The sequence below is a fragment of the Macadamia integrifolia genome, chromosome 10 (genome assembly GCF_013358625.1).
Source record: "Macadamia integrifolia cultivar HAES 741 chromosome 10, SCU_Mint_v3, whole genome shotgun sequence".
In the NCBI taxonomy this organism is placed as follows: Eukaryota; Viridiplantae; Streptophyta; class Magnoliopsida; order Proteales; family Proteaceae; genus Macadamia; species Macadamia integrifolia.
Genome location: NC_056566.1, coordinates 16,965,462 through 16,984,197, shown reverse-complemented (window position 1 = coordinate 16,984,197; position 18,736 = coordinate 16,965,462). Strand labels below are relative to the sequence as shown.

The 18,736-nt window shown below is 38.6% G+C and overlaps 1 protein-coding gene across 8 annotated transcripts; it reads right to left on the bottom strand.

Moving 5' to 3' along the window:
* Window positions 1-1,131: 1,131 nt before the first annotated feature.
* On the bottom strand, window positions 1,132-17,175 carry LOC122091589 (putative lysine-specific demethylase JMJ16). 8 transcript variants are annotated; one of them, XM_042661603.1, is made up of 14 exons: window positions 16,521-17,175; window positions 15,009-16,316; window positions 14,630-14,793; window positions 14,217-14,506; window positions 14,021-14,092; window positions 13,819-13,896; window positions 13,169-13,696; window positions 12,862-13,074; window positions 12,348-12,509; window positions 5,127-5,495; window positions 3,414-5,007; window positions 3,207-3,310; window positions 2,357-2,554; window positions 1,132-1,758 (listed from the first exon to the last, which is right to left on the bottom strand). In XM_042661603.1, the coding sequence occupies exons 4-14, from the start codon at window positions 14,499-14,501 to the stop codon at window positions 1,426-1,428; spliced, it is 3,936 nt and encodes a 1,311-aa protein (XP_042517537.1). In that variant the 5' UTR covers window positions 14,502-14,506; window positions 14,630-14,793; window positions 15,009-16,316; window positions 16,521-17,175; the 3' UTR covers window positions 1,132-1,425. The 8 variants fall into 8 exon arrangements, with proteins under 8 accessions (XP_042517537.1, XP_042517538.1, XP_042517540.1 ...); XM_042661604.1 differs by having other exon boundaries at window positions 15,744-16,316; XM_042661606.1 differs by having other exon boundaries at window positions 15,744-15,832.
* Between the last annotated feature and the right edge of the window lie 1,561 nt (window positions 17,176-18,736).

Below are 18,736 nucleotides of genomic sequence, written 5' to 3'. Positions count from 1 at the left end.
ATAAAAAATTAATTTTAGCATCTGAAGGTAACACAGCTTTTTGGATAATCCAGCTTTCTTGCTCTTCTGAGTGCAATTTTTGCTGCCTTCCATGACCTGAGACATGAGTTGATCCAAAGGAAAGGAAATCTATAGGTTCTTGTCTTCCCACATATTGTGACAAATCATAGTACCCACCCTAACTGAGGTTATTGAGTGTATATATATATATATATATAAAGAAAAAAAAAAAAAGGTGTACCTTGTCCACATGGCTCCTGCCATTGTGGGGCCTGGGGAGGGTTCAAGGGACATATGTCCGCGGCCTTACCCCCGTCCTGCTTCATGGAGAGGCTGTTTCCTGACTAAAACCCACGACCACCAGATTGCAATGGAGCAAACTTACCATTGCATCAAGGCCTGCCTGCAATTGAGGTTATTAAGGATGTTATCGTCCTATGTTCCTTCGTGGCACATGGATTTTTTTTTTCCCGTAAGAGAATTTTGAAAGCTTTGCTGCTAAGAGTCCATTCCTTGCTTTGATGCAGATTCACAAGACTGTTCAAGGAAGTGTAACCGGTAAGATTCTGATTCTGGCTTAATCAGCCTGAACCCTTGAAATGGGGCAACTTTTTGAATCCGGCATCGATCAGAATCGGCCAATTCCAATTCCAATTCCTCAAACAAAGTCTTGTTTGACAGATGAAAACAATTACCGACCTCTAACACTTCCACTTGAACATCTCATGGAAGAGGCACATTTGGCCCCACGGTAAGGTACGAATGTTGCAACTTGATGATCTAACGGTCAAAACAGTCTTTCGACATTCTCGGGATAAGGCCGCATAGTTCTCGTCCCCATGCGAGAGCCTCACGTACCAAGTACGCCCTTTTTTAACCTAGGTAGATAGTTCACCCATATGCTTATCCCTGAGCCAAAACCTCTAATACAGAGCAAAGGGAAATAATAAATGGAGTTCCTGACATGAATCCACATTCCCAAGCAATTTGAATTACTTTTCACAATATCATCATTTCCACATCAATCAAGTCAGTGAAACAAACATAGAATACAGATACAACATCCCGCCTGAGATTAAACTGTCTAAGAAATTCCAGCAACTATTATGGCAAAAGGAGTAGATGTATAAATTAGAACAAGTGCAAATATTTATTGCTAAAGAATTAGAACTAGAATTAGAATTAGATTTGCTACATTTATCTGTTTGTGTATTGATTAAAAAAAAAAAAGAAAAAAGGTATACAGCACTTCCTCTCTTTATTTTTTCAGCCCCATTTGGGCGTGTATTGTCCAATGTCCATACGAGAATTAGGACATATATGGGAGAGGATTATGAGAACCACAAATATCTGAACAATGATACAGCATTTACAAAAATGTACCCAAAAAACAGGGCAGGACTGGGGAGAAAAAAAAAAAAAGAATTATCTTGGCCGCTTATGAATCTCTTCGTCAAGGAGCCGAACTAGGAACTCTCTATCAGCATTTGGTTGGTTTGTGCTTAGTATATTGTGCAGTGAATGTAGTTCATCTGGGATTGCCTTCAAAAACAGGCCCCTGAGAACTGTCTCAGTCCCAACGGTTGAAGGATGATTCTCAATTCCATTGATGGCTTCTTGACTGGTGGGGTCCTCCTTGGTATTCAGGTTGGGATCTGCAACAATATTTCCAGGTTGACAGTCAACTGAATTTGGGGTCTGGGACCTGAATTTCCAGTATTCCATACAGACCCGGTTCCAGTCAATTGCCTCTATACCCTGTAACAAAAATCAGTATGTAATGAATCAATTTCTTGGCATCTGTATGAGGATATATGATCACAAATACAGAGATTAGGGTAGCAGCAGAGTGTTTAGCCTCCAGGAAAAAGAGAGAGCAATGGACAGTAGCAATAAACAGTGAAAAATGAAATCCAATTGTTCAAGATTTCTTAGGGTTGGAAGTTTTGAACCATCTTTAGTGAATTTTCTTCTCCATAACAGCTTGGAAGTCCTTAAATGATAATTCTGTGAGTAAATAATTTGGTCCATTAAACACAATATAGGATTCATTTTCTTCAGAAATGCCAAGTTTTGTACCCACAGAAGCCAGACTTTAATCATTTCAAAAGGCAAAATTTGGAATTCACCTTAGCCACTAAGGTTCAGTCCCGGATTATCTATAGACAAAAAGTTGGGGGCGTGGCGGGGCGGGGCGGAGTTCAAGGAGGGGAAACATCTACAGCAAGACTCATATAATTGGATAAAACCACCTTTGCCTCTAAGGGACACTTAAAGCAAAGTTGAAAGGAAGCCTCCACTATAAGAATGACATCTAACCTGCAAGGGGTATGCTGTTCATGATAAGAGGTCCTACCTGTGTGATTGCCGGAGACAAAAACCCAAACATTTCCAGGCCATCAAGACTTCCAGGGGGTTGTAGAGGAGGGAGGTCCACTCGTCCCAGGTTATGCTGTCTCCTTATCTCTTGATTCACTCTCTCTCTCACCAATTCCCAGCATTTAGCAGCTGAGAGATGTATGAATACCTCACTTGGGCACTGCTCCACAGTGACCTGAAAATCCAAAAATGTGGGTCATTGTTCAGTTAGATTTGTTTCCACATAAAAGAGCCTTCAGGGTTATAGGTACTAAAATTGGTGCATGTTGGAAATCATGCCAATACAAACATAACATATGCATGAATATAGCAGGACATAACAAGGTAAAGCATGAGTGGCAACCGGGTAGAAGAACCTTAAACTCTGATCCATATCCACCATGCCTTGGTAAGAAAGCCCATCCAGAAATGTTAGAATAAATGTTATTGTGTCAAGCTTCTACAGCTATTATTGGAAAACATTGTAGATTATAAGAAAGAATTGGAAGCTTCTAAAAGTAGATGAATTTTAATGGGTGTCCCCGAGTAAGAATTTTCCCACTATTGCTGGTCCACAAGCCCATAAGCAAAAACACAGATTGTGTAAACATATCTTTTTGCCTTTGGTCAAGGATCTCAGAAGGTGCAGAATAACAAGGTAACAACTCATTAAGAATCAAGACTCGTTTGATATGGACAGAAGGATCCAAAGACCAAAAGAGAAGAGTCCTCAAACATGAAAAATATTAATCATCATGAGGAAAACAATGGATTGATTATTAACAGAACCCATACTTTCATAAGCGGAAAAGGTGATCAAACCTAAATGAAAAAGAAAGTACTATTACCATAAAAAGAGGCCTGAGGAGTCCTGCATCAAGGATTTTTGATACATAGAAACACATTTTGGTTGGATCTAGAACACTAATGTACATAACCCGGCTCTTGAATCCTGCAATAAAGAGAACACATAAAGAAATAATGTACGATCCAGTTGTTATAGTTGAAAAAAGAATTAGGCTTTTAGAGAATGCACAGTCGAACAAAAACATTACCTTGGGGGAATATGGCACGGCTGTTGCACCACAACTCTCCAGAAAGCACAACCCCAAATTCCAAAAGTTCAACATTGCAGTTGATCCTTCGCACCACTTTTGCAATGCGAGGCCCTTTGTGACGAAGATATCGGTCCAGATTATTTGGGACAGAAGATGTTGCAATCACAGGCAAAGGCCTATCCACTAACATTGGGTTGACATGCAATCCCACCTTTTTATCACTATCCTCGTTTGATTTTCCATTGGTGTATGGCTGTGATTGCTGAAGAGAGATTCCAGATTTTGCTTCATTGAAGTTTCCAGTTCCCCTAGGAAAGACAAAATCCTGGATGTTTTTACCAGGAACTGCCCTGGCAGAACCACTTTTATTGAAATTAAGGTTCTGCGGTAGGGTTCTCTGCAGTGTATCATTCAATATCCTAAAGCTGTACTCTTGGCATGTTTTTCTTTTCCCAAGATCTGCAGCATTGAATGTCACTGGGCCAGAGATTTGATTATCCTTACACATAGTTGGTAACACTGATGCAGTGGTCTCGGGTGTATCCAGCACTTGATCATTCTTGTAGATACATGGACTCACCTTATCAGTGCAATTATTTATTTTTCTAGAAACTTCAAGGTCCTTTACGCCAATGGCTTTACTTGAGAATGACCCATGCGGCTCTTCAGCTTCACCATCACCAAGAAGTATAACACCGCTATCTGCCATTGTATCCGCATTTTTCACTTCACAGGACAATGTAGCCAAGTTGGTCAAAGGATTACCAAAGGGAACGAAGGTATAGTTGGCTGGAGTGTCACATCCACTAGAACCATCTGGTGACTCATCATATGACGTGTCTTCTTGCGATAGCTGACAAAGAGGAGTGCCTAAATTAGAACCTGAAACTAGGCCTCCTGCTTCCCTCAAACAAAAGCTTCGATCTACTGTTCCTTTTTCCTGACCTGGTGCACTTGAGTACACATTCTCAGAAGCCAACAGAGCTTCAGACTCCTTTTTCTGCAGTGCACAAAAATTTGAGAGGTTACCAGGTTTTCTCACTGCAATAGCTGCACTTTGTTCCTTAGGTTCTTTTATGGGTATCACTTGGAGTGCAGGTACCTTAGTTTCTGGATATGATCTAGAAGTGGGACTCGAACCAATGTTGGCAAAATTTACTGCATCTTGCAATCTGTGCTCTCCTTGTTTTGTTTCTGCTGAGGAATGGGATAGTTTATGGATAGGCCCCTGCGCCTGCGATTTATCTTTGAGGATGAAGGAGCTTAAAGACAGTCCAAGATATAGTTTTGCCCATCTATGAATTGCACTTAATTTCCCTTCTAAAGCTTCAACTAGAACATTTAATTCACTAATTTCATAACGGAATAGGAAAAATTTGTCACTCCAAGCACAAGAGCAAAGCTGCTTTGCATGATTCAAGCATGCATATCTGTCAGGGGAACAATGACAACCTGCTGCAGACAGGTGCAGATCATAAAAACATATGATGCATTCCCTCTCACTTGTTGCATCAAAACTGACATCCATCTTCCTTGACTGTGAAGACGTGCAAAGATATTCCCTCCTTGTGTGTTCCATCTCAACACGTTTCTATGAAAATGAGGAATTTACATTGTCGGGAAAAAAAAAAAAAAAAAGAGCAACCTTCTTGAGGCATAAATATGTCGTCTTTCATAAAATATGCAAAGTCATTCAAGGAAAGAGCTTACCTTCAGCGCCTTTGCTAAAATCCCATCTTTTCCACAGACATCTTTCCATCTCAAGTTATCCAATGTGTTCATCCTCAATAATGAAAGTTCCCACTGTGCTCTAACTGCTTCCTTGGCTGCCCCAAGCAACAGCTTATCATGGGAAATAGATGTCTTTCGCCCCTGCTCACGGTATAGTTCTGTGGAATTTTGCCCATGAGGCAACCAGTCAACAGGGGCAACATTTACAGCCTCAGCACAGTTAAAACCACAATTAAATCCTGAGTGATATGCTCGAGGGAAGGTGAGAACAAACTCCCCAGATTGCTGAACACACCTGTACACAGATAACCCCTCAGACTTTAATATGGAAGGTGACAGTTGCGTGACCTGCAGCCAATGGGAAAAAAAATAGACAAATAATTAGACAGACCAACTCAACTTTTAGTAGGTCAATTTGAGTTAAATTCCACCAAAAATAAATTAAGTGAGAGAGGCCATTAGCAGAAATGACAACATTGTTATTGTTTTCTCTTCTTTTTGTTTCTTAGGTCAGAAAGCTCAGCATCATTCCAAAAGAAAACCTATAGGAACTGATCATAGTGATGTGAAAATGATAGAAGTCAGGATGCTTGTCTTCTATGCACCCTTAGTTATGGAATCCTGGTTCAGTCCTTGCAACAAAATCAGAATCCTCAATAGACAGGATCACAAGGAAGTGAGAACTGAAAACACAGCTAGAATTGGGAAATTTTGATAACAAAGGAAGGCTTAAGAAAGTGATAAGTAGGCAAGGTTTCTTGCACCTTGCATGAGTGCAGGTAAAGAAGCTAGTCTAAAACCTTAGGATTAGATTAGCATCTTGGAACATTAGATCTTTAATAGGTAAGAGTCTAGAATTGATAGATGTTATGAGGAGAAGAATGATTAGCATAGCTTGTATTTAAGAGACTAGATGGAAGGGTAAAAAAGCTAAGAAGTTGGACGACTTTAAACTTTAGTATACGGGTGATAAAAGTAATAGAAATGGAGTAGGCATAGTAGTGGATAAAGATTTAAATAATGATGTGGTGGATGATAAAAGAATCGGAGATAGGATTATATCCATCAAGCTTGTGTTAGAGAAAGATGGTTAACATAATTAGTGCTTAGCACCTCAAGTAGAATTTGGATGAAAGTAGTAAGTTGCAATTTTGGGAACAGATGGATTGATTAGTGCAAGGTTTTAGTCAAGGAGAAAGATTATTATAGGGGGTGATCTGAATGAACATGTTGGGAAAGATCGAAGCTATGAAAATGTACATGGATGATATGGTTTTGGAGGAATGAGGAGGGGATCTCAGTTTTAGAATTTATATGGCTTATAATTTATCCATTATAAATACTTACTTTGGAAAGAGAGAGAGGAGCATTTAGTTATCTTCAAAAGTGGGCATCATAGCAGCCAAATAGATTTCGTCCTAACTAGAAGGTCTGATAGATTATTATGTAAGGACAGTCTGTAAGGTTATACCCAAGGATTAAAGTATCGGTATCGGTCGGCCAAAATTAAGATACGTATCGGAGGGTATCGTATCGTATCGGAGATACGCTAATGATACGCACATAAATGGATAGGAAACACTTTTTTATACACTTTTGCATAAAAAAATAGTTAAAAAAAGTTATATATAACATGTATTATGCATAAACAGTAAATTGAGAGTATCGCACTAAGAATCCAAGGTTTGTAATCGTCCCATAAATGTAAAATCCTTGTTCCCAACCTTGATTTCCACTTTAGTTAGAGAGAAAAATGGTTGGCAGCAATTTTTGAACAAAAACACCTCAAAAAATTGTGTTTTTCTAAAAAATTACCCATTTTGGCCATTTTATGACTATATCGGTACGTATCGGGGTGTATCAGTCGATACCTACCAATACGTACCGATATATACCGATACGTACCGATACATACCGATACATACATTTCACTTCAATTTTGAATTTTTCATAGAGTATCGGTACGTATCGGTGCGTATCGGTGGTGTATCGGTGCGTATCGTAGGATACGTATCAATACATAAGGGTTTTAAATTTTTCATGTATCGTATCGGTATGTATCGTGCCGATGCCTACCGATACGGATACGTATCGGCCGATACGGCACGATACGCACCGATACTTAAAACCATGGTTATACCAAAGGAAAGCCTAACCACACAACATCGATTAGTGTCATGAAATATATGCCTCACTACGCAGAATCGTAAGAAATGTGAGCTTATTTGCTCTAGTTTAAAGTGGTAGAGCTTGGAAGGAGATACTTAGAAATCATTTACTAATAAAGTGGTCAAACAAGGAAAACGGGACTTCGAGGGAGACACTAGTACAATGTGGAAAGAGATGACTACTTGTATTAAGAAGGTTGTTAAAGATTTTCTAGGAGAATTAAAAAGAAAACATCATTCGTCTAGGGAGACTTGGTGGTGGTGTCCTAGCCTATGTTTATATAGGCTAAACAAGGCTTCCCTGAAGTATTGTAGCCTAATATGACTATTTGCCCACGGAAATAGCCAACCGAAATAGTCTGCCAAAAAATACACTGCTTCAGCAAAATTTCATTATTTTTCTCATCTTGGTCTGACCGAAATTAATCCAATAGTAGATTAAAAATAACTAACTCCGCAGTTTATAACCCCAAACAATACAAATAGGAGTAAGAAACAAAGAAATAATACCATCAAATAAACCCCCAAGGATACAATACCCATATAGGAGCAAAACCAGCCCAAAACCCAACCCGATAGGAGAGAGAAAGACCTTCTATAGAGCTGGAGAGAGAAAGGTGCGGCCAGGTCTGTGGGAGTCCAATTGAGCTGCACTTTTTGGTGTAGATAGTCCCTAAGGAGGGTAAAAAATCGCCAAATATGAAAGGCTTCTGACGGCTGGTTATGGAGTTATGCGCTTTCTTGATTTTTAGACCTAGGAGAGAGAATGTGAAGAATTCTGCGAGAACAGCAACTTGTCTTCTTCAGATAACCTTCAAGAGAGGATCGATTGATCTTAGAGTATAGACCCAGTCCTCCAAAGGATTTGTAGATCAGATCTCAAACTTGGGCAGCAATGAGGGTCGATTGGCTTCAAGAACAAGAACTCTTTGGCTGGCTGATTCTAATTTTGTATGCTTTAATAGGTCTGAACTTCTAATAACAATAAACAGAAAATAAAAACAGAAAAAGAAGAATCGATGGAGGGTTGAAAAGGGTGAAAGAGAATAAAGGAATGGGTATCTCACTCCTTAGGTTTTGGGTATCACACCTCTCAAAGGTTTAGGCATCTCACCTCTCAATAAAAGTTATTTTAGCTAAAGAGTAATCACTCAATAATTCATTCATTCAAATCTGAAATTATAAGTATATAGGCTCCTCTATTTATAGAGGGCAGAATAGCAATCAAACTACTACTAGGAACTACTTTCCCAATAGGACTAGACACTCCTACTACAACTAGGAATTCAAAATAAGATTAGGACTTGACTTTATGACTCCAACATCGAGTAGGACTAACTAACTAATAATTCATATAGGACTTTACAACCGACCAATGGCCTAATGGGCCTTTATTGAATTAAATAGCAACTAACTAAACTAATGAATTAAATCCCATTTTTCTACCTTCTACCCCTATTTTAGGCCCATTAAAGTGACTCATTTCAAAGAAAACCCATGAGATCAAAGGCCCAACACATATATAACACAATCCAAGGCTTATTTGTAATAAAATAAACCCAAGTGACTTATCTACATCAACTCGCCCTCTCTTAGAAAAATTTCGTCCTCGAATTTTGTAGTGTGTGAGGATAATTATATCATGGTGCACGTCCCTCTTCAAGCCGTAGAAAAATTCAGGGCGCTCTTTGATAATAAAGATGTAGTCTAGAATGTGAGAAGCTTGATCTTCAAGATACTTTAATGGGATGGCGAATTCCACATGCTCAACCTCAAGGTCTTCATATGTATCCATGAGGTCGTCTTCTGGCACGCCCTCTACTTGCTCTTCTTCGATCATAGGCTCTTCAAGTCCCTTGTCAGTGTTCGTGTCCTCATTCGTGTATGTAATGAGGTTTAAAATATAGATACAACGATCATCCGTCTCACCTTCAACTTCATCACCTTCCTCCTTGTCTTCAGTGGTGGCATTGGCTATCCAATCATCAAGTTGTGGTTCACATACTACAATCTTTGGATTGGCTTCAAGTGCAGCAATGACGGAGTTGGTGTTCAATCGGTAGGGGCAAAATTTGGCAACGTGACCAAAACCCCTGTAATGGAAACACTTGATTTCTCCTTCTTTCCCCTAGCCATGTTTTCCTCATAATCATGAGTTGGTGGGTAAGAACGTCGAGGAGTTGACTTGAGCAAGTCCTCCACCTCTAAGGATTTGTCAATGCAAGTATTCATGGAGGGTATTTCGATCACGCCAAGCTTCTCACAAATGTCATGCCTTAATCCCAATTTGAAACGGGATATGAGAAGTTCTTCATCTTCCTTATAGGCACCTGTTCGTGAAAGCAAGTCATTGAATCGATTAACATATTCTTCTATAGTCATAGTACCTTGCCTGATGGTATTCAGAATGTGGTAGAGCCGATGTCGATAAGTTGGTGGTAAGAACCTTTCATTAAGGATGAACTTCAAGTCTTCCCAATTGCGGGGCATCTGGCGCTTACGCATGAGCTTATCTTCTTCATTTTTCCACCAGTACTTAGCTCCACCAGTTAGCTTGGTGATAACTAATTGGACTTTCCTTTCTTCAGGCATACGAAGCCACTGGAAGTAGTCATTAAAAGAATTCACCCAATCTTGGTAATAGACAGGATCATGTCTTCCATTGTACTCTTTCAGTTCCAGCTTAACATTGTATGTATCATCAGGTTGATAAAGTTGATTTGTCATACTCATCATACTCTTCATTCCAAACTGGAACATTCCTTCAAGGTTGCATGGTGACTCTTCTGGGAACATTACTAGTGTAATTGACAATAGGTTGAACATTAGTTTGGGCAGCAATTGGTTGGGTGTTAGAGTGGGCAGCAGTACTCTCTTTTAGGTCAGTCAACTGTTGGTCATGTCCATCCAACCTCGTAGACAAGGCTTGGATTGCTTTCATCACATCTTGAACGGTGGGTTGGGGTTCTTCTGTCTGAGCCATAGCTCTGATACCACTTAATGCAGGAGTAGATTACAAGTAACTAACTCCGTAGTTTATAACCCCAAACAATACAAATAGGAGTAAGAAACAAAGAAATAATACCATCAAATAAACCCCAAAGGATACAATACCCATATAGGAGCAAAACTAGCCCAAAACCCAACCCGATAGGAGAGAGAAAGGCCTTCTATAGAGCTGAAGAGAGAGGTGTGGCCAGGTCTGTGGGAGTCCGATTGAGCTGCACTTTTTGGTGTAGATAATCCTTAGGGAGGGTACAAAAACCCCCAAATATGAAGGGCTTCTGACGGCTGGTTATGGAATTATGCGCTTTCTTGATTTTCAGACCTAGGTGAGAGATTGTGAAGAATTTTGTAGGAACAGCAACTTGTCTTCTTCAGATAACCTTCAAGAGAGGATCGATTAATCTTCTTAGAGTATAGAACCAGTCCTCCAAAGGATCTACAGATCAGATCTCAAACTTGGACAGCAATGAGGGTCGATTGGCTTCAAGAACAAGAACTCTTTGGCTGGCTGATTTTGATTTTGTATGCTTTAACAGGTCTGAATTTCTAATAACAATAAACAAAAAATAAAAATAGAAAAAGAAAAATCAATGGAGGGTTGAAAAGGGTGAAAGAGAATAAAAGAATGGGTATCTCACCCCTCAGGTTTTGGGTATCTCACCCCTCAGGTTTTGGGTATAACACCCCTCAAAGGTTTAGGCGTCTCACCTCTCAATAAAAGTTTTTTTAGCTAAAGAGTAATCACTCAATAATTCATTCATTCAAATCTGAAATGATAAATACATAGGCTCCTCTATTTATAGAGGGCAGAATAGCAATCAAACTACTACTAGGAGCTACTTTCCCAATAGGACTAGACACTCCTACTACAACTAGGAATTCAAAATAGGATTAGGACTTGACTTTATGACTCCAACATGGAGTAGGACTAACTAACTAATAGTCCATATAGGACTTTATAACCGACCAATGGCCTAATGGGCCTTTATTGAATTAAATAGCAACTAACTAAACTGATGAATTAAATCCCGTTTTTCTACCTTCTACCCATATTTTAAGCTCATTAAAGTGGCTCATTTCAAAGAAAATCCATGGGATCAAAGGCCTAACACATATATAACACAACCCAAGGCTTATTTGCAATAAAATAAGCCCAAGTGACTTATCTACATCAGAAATGGCCTACCGAAACGAGATTTAGAACTGTGCCAAAGATTACCTAACTGGATCACTTTTCATATCAAAATTACATTGCCCACAGCTTTTAGAAAAAAGCATACTCATCAGATGGTTAGAATCTTCGAATCAAGCAGTTTTATATCCAATAGGTTTTCAAAATGGATCAACTAAATCTAGGGTGCAGATTCAAAATTCAATACATTATTTTTCTCCTATCTTATGGCACCACAGAGATACCAACGTTCATCCTTTACCACAGGGATATAGATGTTCATCCATCATTTAAAATTGATGCACAATACGGTTAAAATTGTGCAAGGCAAAGCAATGCTTTGGACTCTCTCTCTCTCTCTCTCTCTCTTAACACAATTCTATGAGAAGGGCAAGAAGTCTATGTAATATAAAGAGAAACTATAACACAAGAGTTTGTATAAAAGGAAGGAACACAGAGGGAGATCAAGAAGGAAAGTTGAAGTTTAAATGGAATTAATGAATTAACTGTTAATGGGAGAACTCAACAATCTTAAATAGCTAGGATTAGGAAATCAAAACTCTAAAGTCTGTCCAGTATGAGTCCACAAAAGAAAAAGTTGAAGTTCAAATTGAATAAATGATTTAATTTTAATTCGAGAAATTAATTAAGTTAAATAGTTGGTTAGGAAATCAAAAATCAATGAATAGTTAAGGACAATGAATGGATGACTGTTGCTGGACAGAAATGAAATTGCCTCAGGTATGTGGCAGGGTTAATGTTCAACACATTACGTAATGAATGCGGTCCAGGCCACAACATCCATAAAATGATGCATCCTTGTCACTGGAAGTATAAAAAGATATCATTACTGACCAGCTTATGGAGCAAGTCGGGCTGCTCTTTGAACAACTCAGGCAAATGCCTCTTCATAGCAGCCTCCAATTTGAGAGCATCTCTTCCTGGCACACCATACCACATTTTTGGAGCACCCCAATGCATGTAATTTAGTGAGTACAAGTGGTGGTCCTCAACGTGCTGTTTCACAAAAATAAACAGAAAGAGTTAATATAACAGCCATCAAAGTCTACTCCACCCACTTCTATTTGTTTCAAAACATAACATCTGTACCGGCCAAAGCAAGATGACATAAAAAACCTGACAAGAAAATATTTCATGAGATTCAGGTACACAGAACAAAAATCAAGTAACCAATCGGTTAATCCATCGTTCCATGAAAAGTTTGGGATGATAAGAATTTTTCAGTCCTATCTACAATGATGAGAAGCATATTCCTACATGCAACCATGAGACTACTGGACTAGAACACCAAAAGTATCATGCTTTCAATGTAAATAAATACAAACTAACAAAGATCTTTCGATCTTACCCAACAAAATGATGAAAAGCACATCCCTATGTACAACCATGGAACAAGAACACCTGAAATATCAGCGCTTTCAAAAGAGAGAACAGACCCCGGGAGCCGAGGGAAATTGTTCAAGTTCCAGCCTGATCTTGAATATTGGTCCTCACAATCAAGGGACACCTTTGGGAACCCACTGCCAAATACTCCAGTTTCCAGATCAGCCCCATATAAAACCTACACATACAGATCAGCAACATAAAGAAGCTACATGGAGCAAAACTTAAAAAAAAAAATTTCTCAATAGTCTTGTCAGCCTCTCCTATCATACCTCAATCTCTTCAGTTGGCTTCTCAACCAGCCGCCAATATTCACCCTCAATATTTTCAACAGATGGTTCCTTCCACTTGTGAAGCATGTGCTGATTGTCCCCTGAATTTGTAATTATGTCATGCTCCCGAAAATACTGCCCCTTGAAATCATCTGCATATTTCTGAAAAGTTTCAAGAGTGAACTCGGGACCAGGTTCAAAACCAAATCTCTCAGCCTCGTAGCAACCAGATTTTTCAGGACTCGTGCTACCTCCGTTAACAATCCCAAAATCCACCCCCATTTTCGTGCATTTTCTCCTTTTTCTCTTCATATTACCAGAAATTCTAGACATCTTTTTTGCTGAAGCCCGATTTTGAAGCTTGTCAACCCGCTGGATACGGGTAACAAAATTAGAACCTTCCCATTTATTCTTTTCCTTCAGAGGGCAAGGAGGTCTCCAGGAAGGAGGAGGAACAATGCGGCAAATTCCATATGGCTCTGCTCTTGGATGTATACTTGCAATATACTTTAGCGTATCTTTGAATTCCTGGAGAAGATACTCTTTCAATATCTTTTCCTTCCAGCTAGAGACTTGCTTTATATGAAATAGTAGCAATAATGATAGAAGACAAAGAAAAAAAAATCAAAATTACAAGTAGAAAGAAGGACCTCTTCGGTTGGGTAAAATACAGGTGCCTCCTCAAGAACAGGCCTGCATGCATCTTCAGGATGCCATCTTGCTATAACCTGTCCGTACATTATATCATATTAGCTACACAAAGTACATACCTGAACGTCCTCAACATTATAATATGGCACAAGGAGCACACAAAACCAGGAATTTCTCGAATCATTTACTCAGAAACCCAACCTTTTGGCAGTTACTACAATCTAAACATCCACGAATAACACCTTTAGGAAGGACAGGCCTTGAACGATGATTCTGCATTACAAATGAAACATGAATAACAAGTGAGGAATATATTAGTCTGGATATCCTAACACACAACCACTGTCCAGACCTGAAATCAGGGCTCAGTGACACAATAACATTAAGGATAATCAACCTGTTCAGAGTCAGACTCCTCTGAGCTGTCATCAAATTGATTGTATTTTATCCATGGCCTATGCCTAAGGGTCCTTGTAATCTTCAAATCATCAGTAATGTCACTCTTGGTGTCCATCTGAGCCAGCTGTGGCTCGGACGCAATGGAAGAGGCCACGCAACTCATCATGACTTCACTATCTTCTACCCTCTTTAAGGTGAACGATGTAAGGGACGAAAAACCAGGTGGAACAGACAACTCAATGCTTTCTTCTCTAATTTTAGCACTTACACATTCTGTCCCCATTAATACTGCAAACCATAAGGGAAAAAAAATTAGAACAAATTACCAATCCAGATATCTGTTTAAAACCCAAAGTATTCAATTTAACATTAACAATATGAAAAGATATTCAAGTAATACGATTTAATAACCTTATCAGGGAAACATAAAGAGTGGAGTATGCGATATTGCCCCATCAACCTCAGACTGCCTCAAAAGTCATCTCAGGAGACGCAACTGTAAGTTGAGTCTACTAGGGAAAATGCTCCTATCCAAAATATCCCAAATGAATGGCCAATGACAAGAATGATCTGCTCTGAGGGAAAGAAGATGAACTATAAGCAGGCAGGTCATGTAAGTTGCATCAGCATATCTAGAAGTAAACATGATTTCACATCTAAGCTTGTTGTAAGAAAATCCTTTTTCTATGAGTGAATTCATACTATAAGTTGTATCAGGACAATGAGAGACTTCCAATTTTACTGGTGACAAGATAAAGAAATTAAGATGACTAAGAGATGATCCAACAACCCTAATCTTTCTCCTCAATTCATCCTTTCTATCTGCACACGTCATAATTTAGAGCCGGTTCTTGATTCTGCAGTCTTTCTTAGGAACTTGAATGTGCAAGTGAGGCAAACAGATCAAACAGCTAAATCCATCAGCCAAAGTCCGTTCATACAGTAAGAACGGAGATGCTTGAATAGTTTTCGCCTCAGAAGATATATCAATAAAATTAATTAAGGCAATATACAATGCAAAATAATCCAGCATTCAAAACAACTTCTGGATCTGGAATTCTAAGATAGACCACATAAAGGTCAGCTCAGATATAAATTTCAGATGGTTTCATCTTGTTTTGAGGATTAGAGATTTTTTTGTTTCTTTAGTACATTACGCTAGAATGCAAATGGCCTCAACTCTTTTTGTTCCTTCATCACTGACCAGTATGTTCATTAGTCAGGCTTGTAGTTGCTTCACATCACATAGTTCGTGATTCATATTTCATAGTATGGTTATTGAATCCAAGCACCTATTCAATTCCACACAAATTCACTTAATTGATGAAATTGATTTAGTCGCTTTAGCAATCCACTATGTGTAGAAGTCTAACCACCCATGTTCATCAGTTCAATTCATTAACAGCATTCTTGAAAAGATAGATTCAGAGTCCTTAGGTATAATAAGAAGACTCAAAAGACTTGACTGGCTTGATTGGCAACTTAAAACATCTCCCCGCACAGAGAAATGAAATAAAAGTTTCACCTGCATTATAGTATGGAACAGCATACAATGAACATTCCATTTTATAGCCAACATTACCCTCAGTCCTCAGATATCAAACGATAAATTCACTGCAACATACATAATTGAAGATGTCAACTCATACTATTTCATTGCATATGCTATTCATATCTTAAATGACAGACTTATTAACACAAAACCTAAAATCAAAATTTTGAAGCTTAAAGTTCTAAAGATATATATATATATATATATATCTTAGACCCAACAAAACCTTCAATCCTGTTAATAGCTTCCTCAAAGAGTAAGACTAAGATAGACCAATGATTTCTGAAGAGTCCCACAAATTGATAAATCATGGCTGCAGAATCATCCATCCCCATAATTATTAAATTACAATAATATATTAGGTTAAGTACTTCTTTCCATATTTCGTTTTCTATACCAATACCATCTGGACAACACAAGCTACTAGAGATTCTGAACTGCAAATCAGCCAGCATGTATAAATCTGCATCAAGTTCTTCCCAACACATCAGATTCAACATTGCATACTTTTCAGATTTTGATTTGATCAGTACTATAAAGTCCTTCCTACAGATCAACAGAGACAGAGTATCAACCCTATCCAGATTAACCGATATATCAATTTAGTCCTAAAATTCATAATTAAATCACCCCCCACCCCCAAAAAAATAAATAAATAAATAAAAAACAAAAAAAATATTCCAGTTCTAATAAATATATATAATTTTTTTTCTAAAGGACAAAAATAATCCCCAAAACTATTGGACTTACACAATCTAGATTGAATTCCTCGCTCTGACCAGCAGCTCAAATTTATACCTAACATGTCCCAAAAACAAGTTGCAACCTAAACCCAGAAGAAACTAAATCTGGGAAGAACAGAAAAAAGGATTAAAAAAATTTAGAAATTCAGGAACAGAGCCGATCTAACGCTATAGCAGATATCCACAGGTGGAAGTCACCAAAACCGCTCATCTAACAGGAAAAGGAAAACTAATTTTAATAATTCCCCTCAGACCCAGGAGTGGAAAAAAGACACACCCTCCCCCTTCCTATAATTGGACTATAAACTCGAAAATTTCATCAGCAAAAGCAACAAGAACCCTAAATTTGAAGTGGGAAAATTAAAACTCAGAAACAAATTGAAACAAGGAAATGAGGAAGCATAAATCTGGGGAACAAATTAGTCATTTTATCCAAAAAGGGAAAGATTTAAACAAGACAAGAAAATAAAAATAAAAAAACAATCACAGAAAGTTAACTTTGAAGAACCCTAACCTAAGCTAAGTAGTACACTGAATTGATCATGGACGACCGACCCATGATCTGCCGTGGAAATTGAATAAAGGGCAAAAAGGATCACAGAAAATTTCATGTCACATTCTAGGGTAAGATGATATGTGTACCCTAACCTAATAACACGAGTAATTGGTGAGATTTTGGAATCTCACCTTAAGATTTATGATAAAACCTTCTAGAGTCCTTTTCCATCCACCCTATTTAAGTCAGATTTCCCCCTGCAGGCCATAGGCTACGATAAGATGGGCATAAGAGACTTTTCCAAGGAGGAGGAGACTCCTCGAAAATAGAGATAGACATGGTAGGGGTGTCTAGGGGTGTCAATTTGTGGTCCGAACCGGGTAAATCGACCGGGACCGACCGTTTAAAGACCGGCCCGGCCCGGACCGTTTATAAATGGTCGGTCTCGGTTTTGCTACTTGAACCATCGGGTGCCCGATCGAGACCGACCGAATAACGCCCGACCGAGACCGGCCTATTGTGCACCGACTTGGCCCGACCCTTTAATGATTGTAGAATACCTATTTTACCCCCCAAATTAAAGAATAAAAACTACAAAATAAAAGACATGTTCACATTTTAAATAATGGCTATATTTGATATCATTTATTGATTTATTGTCATTTTTTGGGCTTGCATGAGTGGGCCGGAATATAATAGCACATTTTAAAGAGGGCCCGTTTAAAAACCGGTTAAAGTCCGTTTAACATTAAACATGTCCGTAGCCCGGTTAAGGCCCGACTAAAGCCCGATTAAGGTGGCCCGATTATAACCCGAGACCGACCGACCGACCGAATATAAAGTGTACCATGCCCTTAATAACTAAGCCCGATTAGTTAAATGGGCGGACACGGTGTAGCCTTTGAAAGTCTTCAAGCCCGATTAAGCCCGACTGAAACCGAACCAGCCCGACCGGTTGACACCCCTAGGGGTGTCAATCAGTCAGGTTGGGCCGGTCACGATCTAGCTTAGCTGGTCTTGGGAGGCTTATACTCTTGGACAATGACCTACCTATTAAGGATTGAGTCGGTCTTAGTCGGTCTCATATCGGGCTTGGTTGGGGTTCTGGGCTTTAACTGGGCTATAATCGAGCTTTAAACCAGATAGTGTACCAATAAAGCCTTAAATGGAGTTTAAATCATCTTTAATTGTCTTAGATTTAAAATACTTTAATATTTTTTATTTTTTATTTTCTTAGAAGATATATTTTATTAAATCGAGAATATCGGTTACGATGGTTTAGGCATGTCCAAAGGAGGCCCTTGGATTCCCCAATACGAAGGAGTGACCAGATACAAATGAATGAAGCTAAAAGGGCTAGGGGCAGGCCAAAATTGACCATTGATGAGTTAATTAGTAGAGACATACAAAAGTTAAGTCTTCACCCAAGTATGATATCTAACAGAGTTGCTTGGAGGGCTAGGATTCGAATTGCAAATGGTTCGTGAGTGGGATGCCCCAAAGATTTTTTTTTTTTTTTTTCAAATACTTGCAGTCTTGCGGATCCATGTAGTCGACCCCATTTAGTTGGGATAAGGCTAAGCTTTGTTGTTGTTGTTGTATATATTTTATTAAATCATCAACAATTTAGAAAAGATTTTGCACCTAATTACATTCAATAATTGATAAAAATATCAATATGTATCATATTCTATCAAAAAAATCAAAATATACATATAAATGGTTGA

Excerpts from the sequence above, each read along its gene's own strand:
- LOC122091589 (XM_042661603.1), bottom strand. The coding sequence starts at position 14,501 with ATGGGGACAGAATGTGTAAGTGCTAAAATTAGAGAAGAAAGCATTGAG. Across the intron at positions 12,510-12,861 it reads GCTTTTCATCATTTTGTTGG|CACGTTGAGGACCACCACTT; the intron begins GTAAGATCGAAA and ends TTTGTGAAACAG. Across the intron at positions 5,008-5,126 it reads TTTTAGCAAAGGCGCTGAAG|AAACGTGTTGAGATGGAACA; the intron begins GTAAGCTCTTTC and ends TCATTTTCATAG.